Raw genomic sequence first — 11,499 nt, forward strand, 5'->3', positions numbered from 1 at the left:
AAGAAAAAGGCTGAGAAGTAATGACTTTGGCGTTCCTCCAGTGAGCTGCAGGGCTGTTACAGAGCTGCAATGCTGGCACTGACCTGGCTGTGACATACCAGAGGCCCCTCGGCCCGGCTCCTCCCACCTCGCGGGGCCCCATTTAGCCCTTTACAACAGGCAGCAAACACTGGCCAAGGCACAGCCTGTTGTGAACAGAGACCGTGGACAGTCTCCCACAGAAGGACAGCCATAGTGTGTTCGACTGCAGGTTACTCTGGGCCAGCGTTCAAAGAAGCGGCTGTGTATTCAGCATAAGTGGATAATTGTTCTTTGGAAAATGCACAAGCAGATGTAGAGATATGTGCACGGGTGTCTTGGGTTCCGGCGAGGTGGGGGCAAAATCGAGAGTACAGGCGGGGGGAAATGCAAGCCAGCGGGCGTGTGATTGGCCGGCCTGGAGGGCTGTTACAGAGTAGATTTGTGGTTCAGCTCAGGACTTGGGGAGGTTAATTTTCAATGTGGGGAAAGGCGAGGTGAGGCCCAAGCCTTCCCCTGTGACTGCATAATCACTGTGGACAAGGCCTGCTTCATGGAAGACAGCCAACGTGTGGAGTAGCTGCTTCAACTGCACTACAATTTCAAATCTGAATCATCCTTAAAACACTGTAACGTCTGTCTGGCATCAGCATAAGTTAACTTCAGCCTTCTAAATGTCAGAAAAATATGGAAGAAGGCAGACATCTGGAGGATTTGTGTTTATTTCAAAAGGAACCATGTCTGAAGTTCCTGGCAACCAATTACTCTGTCAACTCAATGAGAAATTACTAGAGTAAAGAAACTGAAAAGCTCTGAAAACAAGATGCACCTGCAGTCCTTTGGCTGTTAATGCTTCTCTCGAGCATTCACATCCAGCGCATTCAATAACTTCATTAGCATGATTCTCTTCTTGGATCTGGTGGGATAGAAGCTTAAACGATTACAAGTTAACCTGAGCGTTTCTAGTTAGCACTGCTAGCAGGATTATGTTCAAACGCTTTGGTTGACCTGGCTGTGGATTGCTCCAGTAGAGCAATTATGAGATGGGTGTTGTATTTTGAACAATCAATCTAAAATGTCACGCTATTTGTTTGTTTATATTTTTTTTTTTTAAACACAAAACGCAAAATTGTTTTAATCATTCTGACAGCACTGGTCTTACTCTTTTTTTTCTCTCTGATTTTGTTCAGCACTTCCTCAAGAAGTGGACGTGTTGTGACCACAGACACCCTTTCTATGTCTGCTACAGACTGATCTCGCCCGTCGACAGCAGAAGCGGAGGTGAGTCTAACTCGGGAGACGTCTGAGCCCAGACAGGAACTTTTGAAATGTCGGCTCCGGCCCCTGAAAGTCAGTCTCATGCTTTTGCTTCCTCCTTTATTGAAAGGCCGTGTCACTCGGCAACCCGCCACATCCATCAAGGTCAGAGCCCTAATCAATAGCCTCTGGCCTTTCTTCCTGCCCGCCTCACAGACGCACACAAGTGGTCTTATTAGTTATGTAACGATCAACTTATCGGGTCATTTGGCTGCTTGCTTTGTTGCTGTTGGCTGATTGGGACCTGGGGGCGCTGATGGCGAGGTGGGGGTGGGGGTGGGGGTGGACTGTTTGCACATGCAGAAAAAAAGCAGAAGTGGGTTTGAAAGGTTTAGAAGCCGAGACTCCAGAGGCCCTGGAGGAGCTGCCGAGCGAAGATGTGCATAGAGATACAAAAGGTAGAGAGATGAAGAAGTCGGTGCAGCACGGCGGATGATTAGCTCGCCCGCCAAAATCCAATTAGACGCAATCCTGAAGGATGAGTGACGGGCAGACGGATGGAGCGAGCAGACAGCCCGGGAGACAGCCAGAGAGTGCAGCTGCACCGCGCTGTGGTAATGAAGTCACTGCTTTCCAAATAGCAAATAGAGGAAGTAAGAGAGATGCAGCTGTCTGCCGTCTGTACCGCAGCCACCGTGTCAGCCCGGCCGGGGAGAGGCAGACAGAGGAGGGCTGTTCGCCCTGCCTGACACTCCTGACTCTGGGCCAACACAATGCTATGAAACAACCCACACATGGCTGTGCTGCGCTCACCGCTGAGGCCAGCACGGGTCAGGCCCGGCTCGCACAAGAACAATCCGCTGGAAACGGTATCGAAAACGTTCACGTTTAGAGACTGCGATCGACTGCGTCGAGTATATCTCCACCTGCCCGATGATTCACACTGCCGTTTCATGAGCAGGCGGGGAGATGGTCATTAAATCCAGATTTCTTTTGTCTTGTCAAAATGAAAGGAGAAAGAAACACCTATGCAATAAAAGTTACAACACCGCATGTCTGAGGTCTTAAGCATGAGCATCTGTCACGGCCCCTCAAGGCAGAATGAAGTCATTGTCTGCAGAATACTAAAAGTAACTCTTGTGATAAGGTTTGCTTCAGCTGGCCGCCGTCTGTTGGTGGCGTCTGTCTAGCGAGCTCTATTTACACAGCGGGGATCAGCAGACAGGGCAGCGCTGCCTCCAGGCACAAAGCGCCGTTTATGGAGAGCAAGACCTGGGCTTTTTAACTGCCCCTTCTCAAACCAAGCCCTCCTCACAGGATATGGGCCGAGCGGCCATTGGAGAAAGTGGAGGTTGGAGGCGGGAGGAAAAAAAAACTTCCAGAAGGCTCCCCTTGTTTGTGTCTACTCTCTTCTCACAGGGCCCAGAGCACTCTGGTAAAAAAAAAAAAAAACCTCGGCCCGCCTGTAAATGTGCACATTGACACTGTGTGTAAATAAGGACCCGGTGGGGCGGGGGTCCGCGTTCAGGGGTTACATCAACAAGGCGAGGCCGGCCGTCTTTCTGAAAGAGCACGTCAAGAACTGGAGGGTCGCACGGCCGCCGTTCCATCGACATCCACCGGGATGTGGAGAGAGTGAGTCACGCTGCGGTGGGAGATCAGACACTGTAGCATGTGCAAGGTGAGAGACTGTCTGTCTGCTTCACTTCCTGTCAAGGAAAAACGCACATTTTCGTAGAACAGTAAAAAAAAAAAAAAAGTGGGAGCATGATTAACTCTGAAGGGAATGGATGTGTACGGGCCGAGCCAGGCAGGACAGCACAGCTCACCCCGTGTGCTGACCGTCCACCTTTCGCACGCCCGCATATCCGCTCTGAAGGAGCTCGGTGAGCTGGCATCCTCTTTCAGTGCCAGAATCATCTGCTTCCTGTACACCAGAGGTGTCAAACATGCAGCCCAAAGGCCAAAACCATTCCACCAGTGAGTCCAATCCGGCCCGGGGACGACCCCTCGTAGTGTGAAAACCACAAATACTACGATTTTCCAATAACAGTCACGCCTGTTTTTGACATATTTATTGAGGATGACAAGAAGTAGACTTTTAACACTGAAACCCGAGGATCAGTGAAACAGCAGTGAAGGCTCGCGGTCTTATTGCGCCGGATGTGCATAGAAGGATGTTTCAGCCAACTGGAAAAGCCGGTATTTTCATTTAGCAAAACCAAAGTATTCAAATTAATGTATAAACTATATTGAACTAAACTGAACTGTAAAATATATAGAATTATTTCAGAATGTACCCATCTGCTTCTGCACTAAAACAAACTCGTGATTGATGGGTTAATATGCCATTTGTTTCCATAGCAGACTCTGAAGATCCATCTGGGCCACATGTGGCCCCCGTCATCCCTCGACCGCTCCAGGGCTGCAGACTAAACTAGGTGGCAGCTTTCTAGAAACACCAAGACAGACCACTTCCAATTGTTGCTGCTTATGCTACGCTTCCTGTCTTTCCCACCATAATTCCTGTGGGATGAATCACCACCATCGCTGGCCAAGTTTACTGCGGCCACACGACGCTCAGAGCCCTCAGGAAAAGCCATTTTCCTCCAGGATGAGGGCTTACTGAGCCGTTTTCTCTTCCCCGAAGAAGTCCGCGTTCATTTTCTGCATATCAATACATTCAGTCAATCAGGCGGACTCTCGCTCCCTTAGATTATGTTGAAAACAGATCAATGATCACTTCATTATTTCTACATTGCATCATACTTGGTGACAACGGGAAAGCACAGAAGCACATAAATCAATGAAACGTGACTGAAGACAACCCAGTCAACCGAGTGTTCCACTTCTGAAACTGCAGATGTGCAAGTGGTTAAAAAAATGAACGAATAAACAATGAAGTTACTAAATGGTTAAAAATCGATATTGGAAAACAAACTAAGTCTTATTTCCCATTTAGGCCAATCCTTTCTATGCAAATTATAATTTCAAACTCGTGAGGTCAAAGCCTCCACGAATGGCAGAAACGAGCGAGATCTCGCCGCCGCCGCTTGCCGAGATGAAAGAGAAACAACGGAACGGAAAAAAACCAGCGCTGAGAAATCACCCGACGGAGAGAGGAGACAGCACCTGAAACTGTGGTGAGACAGAGGCTCCAGAGAGCCTGGCAAAGTGTGAGACGGAGAGAGACGAAGATGTGTCATACTAGCCTCCAGTTAGCAGCTCCTTACCCACACACACACACACACACGCACACACAGCGGCAATGTCTCACACACAAAACAAAAAAAACACAAGTATGCACAGCAAAAGGATGCAGAACTCATCATCTGCCTTGACATTATACATGTCTATGTGTGTGTGTGTGTGTGTGTGTGTCTTTGAGGGGAAAAAAAAAAACCCCTTCTCTTCCAAGACCCTAAACAAGCGAGGCAGAGGAAAAAGAGGACAGGGGGAAGAGGCGGGACAGGAATGCGGTCAGGACGCGAGACGAGACAGCAGACGGTATTTCCGGTACAATCACACACCGAGTGAACCAGACTGAGGAAATTATGTCCCTATCTCATACACAGAAACAGCTGTGTGGTGTGTGTGTGTGTGTGTGTGTGTGTGTGTGTGTGTGTGTGTGTGTGTGTGTGTGTGTGTGTGTGTGTGTGTGTGCATGTGGGACACAGCTACCTCCTTATAGACAGTGACAAGTGCTGGGAGGCCGCCAGCGTGGCTGATGAGCGCCGTGTTTATTTTCTTTTTCTTCTGCAAAAGTCAGTTTCACAGAGATGCCCCACCGAGCAGACAGAGCCACAACCTAACCTTCACCCAGACGGCAGCGGTGTGGGAACGACCCGTCACGTTTCAGAGGAAGGCCGGGGGACGTGAAGCCGTTTATGGCAGGGAAACAATCTACAGCTTTCCAATAGCTGCTCTTGTCACTTCAATATTGCATTGACGTGACTTTTCTCCCCCCCCCCCCCCCCCCCCTACACACAGCAAGAATCAAAAGAATCAGCAAAAACCCACCTTTGAACAAGCACCCAGGTCTTCAGTGATAACTAGCTGTAATTCAATGAGGCATTTTCAATTCCAGTTTCTCCTGGAGGTAAAATAGTCGCAGACGCCATCTATGTTCCAGCACTGGAGCTGTGGCTTGCACTAAATCTAGACTTTCTCATTCGAAGGAGCACCTTTATTTTTTGAAGTTGCTAAGCAACCCTCACAAGGCTCATATAATTGCATCTAACCGGCCAAAAAATGTCTTGTATTTTCCACTTTCATTTCAAAATGTGGAAGAATGTGCACACTGTTCTGAAACTCAACCTGGCAAAGTTCCTTTAATTGTCATTAAAAATTACCACAAGCTCGCCGAAAACCCACAGCGTCGGTCTTTTACCGAGCCTTTTGTTCTGCGACATTCCCGCTGACCTCCACGTGACCCGAGAGGGACAAATGATGCACTTCCTCTTCATCTGTGGCCAGCTGGCCTGACCTCCACCCACCAGACCTGGGTAAGCAGATGTCACCACCTGTCCCGCGAGCGCCGGGTCAACGCTGGTTTAAGAAAACACTCGCCAAGAAGCAGCTCGAGAGCGCTCTGAGCGCCTCGGACCAGACCATTACAGGAGGGAAGGAGCACCAACCCCAACACGTTCGAATCAGCCTCTCGGTGGTGGTTGACAGGAGATACAGGTAGAGGTGTACTTACTTTGTCCAGCGATCTCTTGAGCTGGAAATGGAACTTTTCTTTGACCTCGTCCAGCAGCTGCTTGAGTTTGGGCTCCTCGGGGGTGCCCTGGTACTTCCTGGCGAGCTGCAGGTAGCAGGGCCATTTGGCTGAGTCAAAGCCCCAGTGGCAGGTCCTCTTATCGGGGGACTTGTGTGAATGCATGACAAACTTCTGCGGCGAGAAGAGCAACTGGCACTCGACGCACTGGATGCAGGGCGCCTCGGGCTGGGTGTAGAACTGGGGCACGAAGAGGCCCTGACACTTCCCCAGACACTGGTGCTCCACCTGGAAGCTGGCCTCGCTCTCCTTGAGCAGGCCCTGGGCCGACAGCTTCCCGCTGGGGTCGGCAGGCAGCGCGGCCCCGGGGCGCAGCAGAGCGTTGCACAGGCGCTGCGCGTCCGTCAGCGTGATGAGGCCGCAGGACGGCGCGTTGAACGGCAGGATGCCCAGCACCTTGAGGATGTGCAGCTGCTCGGCGTCGCAGCGCGAGCAGTAGACGTAGAGCTCGTCGCACACCGTGTTGATCTGCTGGAGCGAGAAATCGCGCAGAACGGAGTTGAGGACCTGGGGCAGGCACAGGCGCTTCTCGCCCCCGACCACGAAACAGGAGATGGACTCTCCCTCCAGCAGCGAGTGGGTGAGTTCGGTGGAGCTGTCGCAGGGGACCAGGAGAGGGCCTCCTCCCAGGACGGGAGGGGACGGGAGCGGGGGCAGGCCGGCGGGGGAGTGCTCATGGCCCGTGCGGGCTGAGAAGGCAGCGGGGCCCCCGAGGGAGCTCTGGCTGCTCAAGGTGAACTGGGCCAGGGTGTGTTTGAGCCCGGGGCTCAGGTCCAGGGCCTTAACGGAGCCCACCACATGCAGCTCGGCACGGCCCTCCAGATCCACGTCCGAGTCCAGGTGCAGGTCCTCGATCTGCTCCCTCTTTACCTTGGGGGTTTTGGGCAGGGGGTCCAAGCTGCGGCGCTTCAGGTTGATTTCAGCCATCACCCGCTTCTTGATGGGCGCGTCCTCTAGCCGCTCCCTGTACAGACGCTTCATGTTCCCCTTGAATGAGGTCAAGTCTTTGAAAGGGGTTTTCAAACTGGTCTGAGTGCTGGCCATGTCTACACACAGGGGGTTTTGTCGTTTCTGTCCGCTTGACCAGGTTCTTGTAGTCCTCAGAGTATCTATTCTCCCTCCTCAACTAGTTTCAAATGGCACAGCTCTTCTGGTCGTCGGACACGTGCATGATGGTACTGAAGTTTCTGATGTTCTGATCGGCTTCCTGGAAAAAAAAGAAATCAAAGATTCAGAACATTATTCTACACAGGAATCGTTTCATGTAAAAGTGGAGCATAAAACAGTGGTGAGGGAAAGTGGATGTTTTATGCGGGCCCAGCTGGGGGCTGAAGGGGTCAATGGCTGCCAGCATGGGCCACTGAACCAAATGGCCATTAACCTCCCTTCACACAAACACTGGCCTTATTTGCAGCGCCGGGTAACTGGAGGAAACCTGCATTCAGGTTTGTTACAAAGATTTTGAAGAAGAAATAAACTTCTGAGCATCTTGACAAACCAAACAAGATCACCGGACAAAACCCCCACATCCACACACACACACGCACACACACACACGAAACCCCAAACCCACCCCCTTCCATTACATTGTTAATGTAAAGCCGATTCCCACAATAGGTCCAAAAACTTTTCGCTTTACAAATGAAAGTGGCAGCGTCTTCCCCCGTGGGTCCGCTTACCCCACGCTGACCCCATCAAGCCAGTGTAAAACAATTGATAAAAGTGTTAACAGCAGCCGCCCCTTCTCTCTGTCCTCTCACAGCTTGACACGCAGGATTGTGGAAAACGGTGTTTCCCCCCCTCTCTTTCTCAATCTCTCTCTTTAATTTCCCCCCACCCACCGAGGCGACACCAATGAGAGAAGGTAAACAACATTCACCTCGTATCCGTTTCCTTAAAATAAATGCTTGATTCTATTGGCTACGGCAATATATCAAAAATGACCAAAATTCTGACTTTTTTTCTCAACATCCTGACCTAAATCTCAGAATTGATATTGTAGTTTTTAATTTAGTAATAGAATAGTATTAATGACTTTTTTCATAAATCTAAAAAAAAGTTCTGACGTTTCCTCCAAATTCTACCAGATTGATGTCCGAGTTCTGAGATTATATCAAAATTCAGGTTGTTAGTACTCAGAAGTCTATCTTCTATTTCTTTCTCAGAATTCTGACTAATCTCAAAATCAGTTTTTCTTCAGAAGTCTCACTGTAATTTCAAAATTGTGACTTTTTTCTCCTCGGTCTCTCTGTAGTCCCAAAAAATGTACTTTTTTCCCCCCGAGAATTTCTGACTTTGAATTCATATTCTTAAATTCTTACAGAAAAGAGGCACATTTTAATTGGATGGTTCGAAACCTTTTCAGTTGCAACAGGATTCAGCAGATTTGATGCCGTGAAAAAGATCTTTTTTTTTTAATATTACACTGACAAACTTGCATTGAAATATTTAAATAAACCAGAAAACAGAAAAGTCAGACTGCTAATGTAACACATTTTGCTTTTTTCCCCGCAGATCTGACCACTATCCAGCCGTGTTTCTCTCTCTCTGCAGTAAAAACCTCCAGCTCGTTTCCTTCAAGGTTTAATGTTTTTTTTTCTGCTAGTTTTTTTCTCTCTCTTTTTTAAGTAGCATAAGGGGAAAACACATACGTGTGGTAGCGGCCAATGACCGAGGCTCTGCGGGGGAGACACCTTCCAGTGGGAGGGGGGACTCCGCTTCGCCGTCGAGCTCCAGACCGTGGCTATGGCACATATTTCTAAAATCGTCCACACTTCTATCCTTTTTATTTTGCTGCAAGGACACCGCGTAAAGCTCCATCCCCCTCCCTCCTCCTCCTCCTCCTCCCCCCCACCTCCCCGGCTCCTGCTCCCTCCCCGCCCCCCCTCCTCCGCTCCAGTCTGCGGGCAGCACCTCGCCTCCTCCTCCGCTGGCTCGGCGCTGGTATGCAGACAGTGCTGATAATGACATTCACTGTCTACGCTACAGTCTGGTCTGGGGAAGCGGAGGGAAGCGAGGCGAAGGGAAAAGAGAAGGGAAGGCACACCGACTCGGTCAGGGCTCGGCGGGGCTCCACCGCCACCGTGCCCCCCTCCCTCCCTCCCTCCTCCATACGCACCTACATTCACCCCAATAATTCAACATTTTAACAGCCGGTTCTCCTGCGCAGGGATTGAACTGACATATTAAAATAAAATAATGGATAAAGTGGTGAAAATAAGCTGTCTTTAGCCGCAGCGACGCGCCGGTTCACCCCCGCATGGAGCCCTCCGGAGCAGGCTAGCCCAGCCCCGGAGAGGACGGACAGGCTAACTTCACCACCGCCACCCCCCGAGAAACGACAGCAAATCCGGCCGAGCCCGCTCCGCCTCGAGCAGCGGCAGCCGCCGCCGCAGACAGCCTCGTGATGTCTCCCCGAACACGGCGGGTCGAGGCCGGGCGAGACGAGCGGAGGGAGAGCGGCGGCGGCGGCGCCGGAGCAGGCTAACCCCGCAGAGGGAGCGCTACGGCAGGCTAAAGCGGGCTAGCTTCGCCCGCTGTGTCAGCTGCTGCTGCTGCTGCGGCGGGACGCAGGACCTCACGGCTGGGGGACCGTTACCACCGAAAAATGACAAAATACAATAAATCTCCGTGTGTGTGTGTGTGTGTGTGAGAGAGAGAAAAGCCCCGCGTTTTACTGTAGAATGTGTAGAAATCAGAGAGTTTTAGAGGGAGGCACTTGCCTGGACGCAGCGTGTCGGTCGTCCTGACTCGCCCGGGGTCTTCTCGGCTCTGGAAGCCTGGCGGAGCGTCAACAAGATGCAGCCCGAAGCTCCACTACGGCCCCGCGACGTCACTCTGCACACGGATCAGAGGCGGGACGTCAGCCGGCTGACGGAAGCGGTGCGGGGGTGTCTCTGCTCCGTCAGCCCGCCCGCCTGTCTGCCGGTCTGTCTGCCTGTCTGCCGGTCTGTCTGGGAGGGCTGTTTCCAGCGAGCAGCAGGGAGAGGAGACAAAAAAAAAAAAGAAAAAGAAAAAGAGAAGAAAAGCCACTGCGGGGCCGACGCCAGCGGCAGGCCGCCCCGCGCCGAGCCAACATGGGGGTCGGGGGACTTTTAGAGGTCGTCCAGGAGCTCCAACACTGGATCCGCGCTGCAGCTGCTCTTTAATATACATTTCATTGCCGTGAAGGTCTTTACAGTTTCAGCAGGATTTTAAAATAGAAAGCATGTTATAAACAGATTACTTGAAGAGGCGAACCAGGTGGAGCCAGGGGCCCTTAATGTCTTAATGTACCTTAAAAAGTGCACAGGAAAGACACAAAACAACCCAAAACTAGCAACAATTATCCCCACAAAAGGCATATTAATGGCCATGATGGAATACACACATCCACATAATGCCACAAAAGTTAAACTGATTACTGTACCAGGCACATCTGGCATCAGGCACCCAGTCAGCTTAAAAATACACAAAATATGGCAAAAACAATCCCCCAAAAAGCATATCATGTAATCAGAGAAGATTCAAAAGTAATTGATTTGACTCCATTAAAACACAAAGTCTTTCAAATCGAAGTAAACAGCACATATGATGCTAAACACAAAAACTTTGACCAGCATGCATCTTGCTGGACATATATCAAAGCGTATCATTAACAAACATGTTGTTACCACATCTGTAACCACTGATTTCAATCTGGTACCACTTCAGCACCTGACTGTGCCGCTGCAGTGTTCATGAAGGGGAGTAATAATAATCTAGAGATGGGAGAGTCATCGAGAAGGGACTATTTCAATTTCTGCCGATGCCAAAGACCTGGACAGTAAAGACAAGGCAATTTCATTAATGTTTCATAAACGCACACCAGCATAATCCAACAGTTTGATTCACCACCATTGATTATGTTCCTACTCCTTTTTTCAAAAAGTTACAGAGAATTTGTCTGCATGGCCTCCATACTTTATTACCCATGAGCCAATTACTCCAAATTAATAAGAGTTTGGATCTATGTACAGTCATTATTATGGTTTGAAACTACTTTAGCTCGCTTTATGGCTTTATAAGGTAAAATGATACCAATACAGATTAGAATTACACACATACAATTAGTTCTTTCTCATTAAGTTGTGTAGATGTGTTAACAATACAATACTGCAGGAAAAGCAACGAAACAGCATTGAAGCTTCAAACTGATTTCTCGGTGATAATAACAATGCTCCTGGAGCTGACTTCTGTTTTCGACACCATGAAACTGGATATCCTTCTGCGCCGGACAGAGAACCAGTTTGGGACCTTCGGGTTTGTCCTGTCAAGGTTTCAAAACTGTGTTGTTGACAGAAGTTCTTTCGTCAGTCTTTTGAAAATAAGTCAAGTAAACAGGAAATTCTACAGTTTTCCGCCCTCAGGCTACTACTTTTACACACTTAGAACACTTGAAGTTATGTCACTTTTAAAATATACGT

At 49.7% G+C, this 11,499-nt stretch overlaps 1 protein-coding gene across 2 annotated transcripts in view; it reads right to left on the bottom strand.

Annotated features, from left to right (window-relative positions):
* Nucleotides 1-7,261, bottom strand: part of skila (SKI-like proto-oncogene a) — a 29,022-nt gene extending 21,761 nt beyond the window's left edge. For both annotated transcript variants that reach the window (XM_030115884.1, XM_030115883.1), the window contains exon 1: nucleotides 5,978-7,261. In XM_030115884.1, the coding sequence (XP_029971744.1) occupies nucleotides 5,978-7,099 (1,122 nt within the window). In that variant the 5' untranslated portion in view covers nucleotides 7,100-7,261. The remainder of the gene's footprint in view (nucleotides 1-5,977) is intronic.
* Between the last annotated feature and the right edge of the window lie 4,238 nt (nucleotides 7,262-11,499).

The sequence above is a fragment of the Salarias fasciatus genome, chromosome 18 (assembly GCF_902148845.1).
Source record: "Salarias fasciatus chromosome 18, fSalaFa1.1, whole genome shotgun sequence".
NCBI lineage: Eukaryota > Metazoa > Chordata > Actinopteri > Blenniiformes > Blenniidae > Salarias > Salarias fasciatus.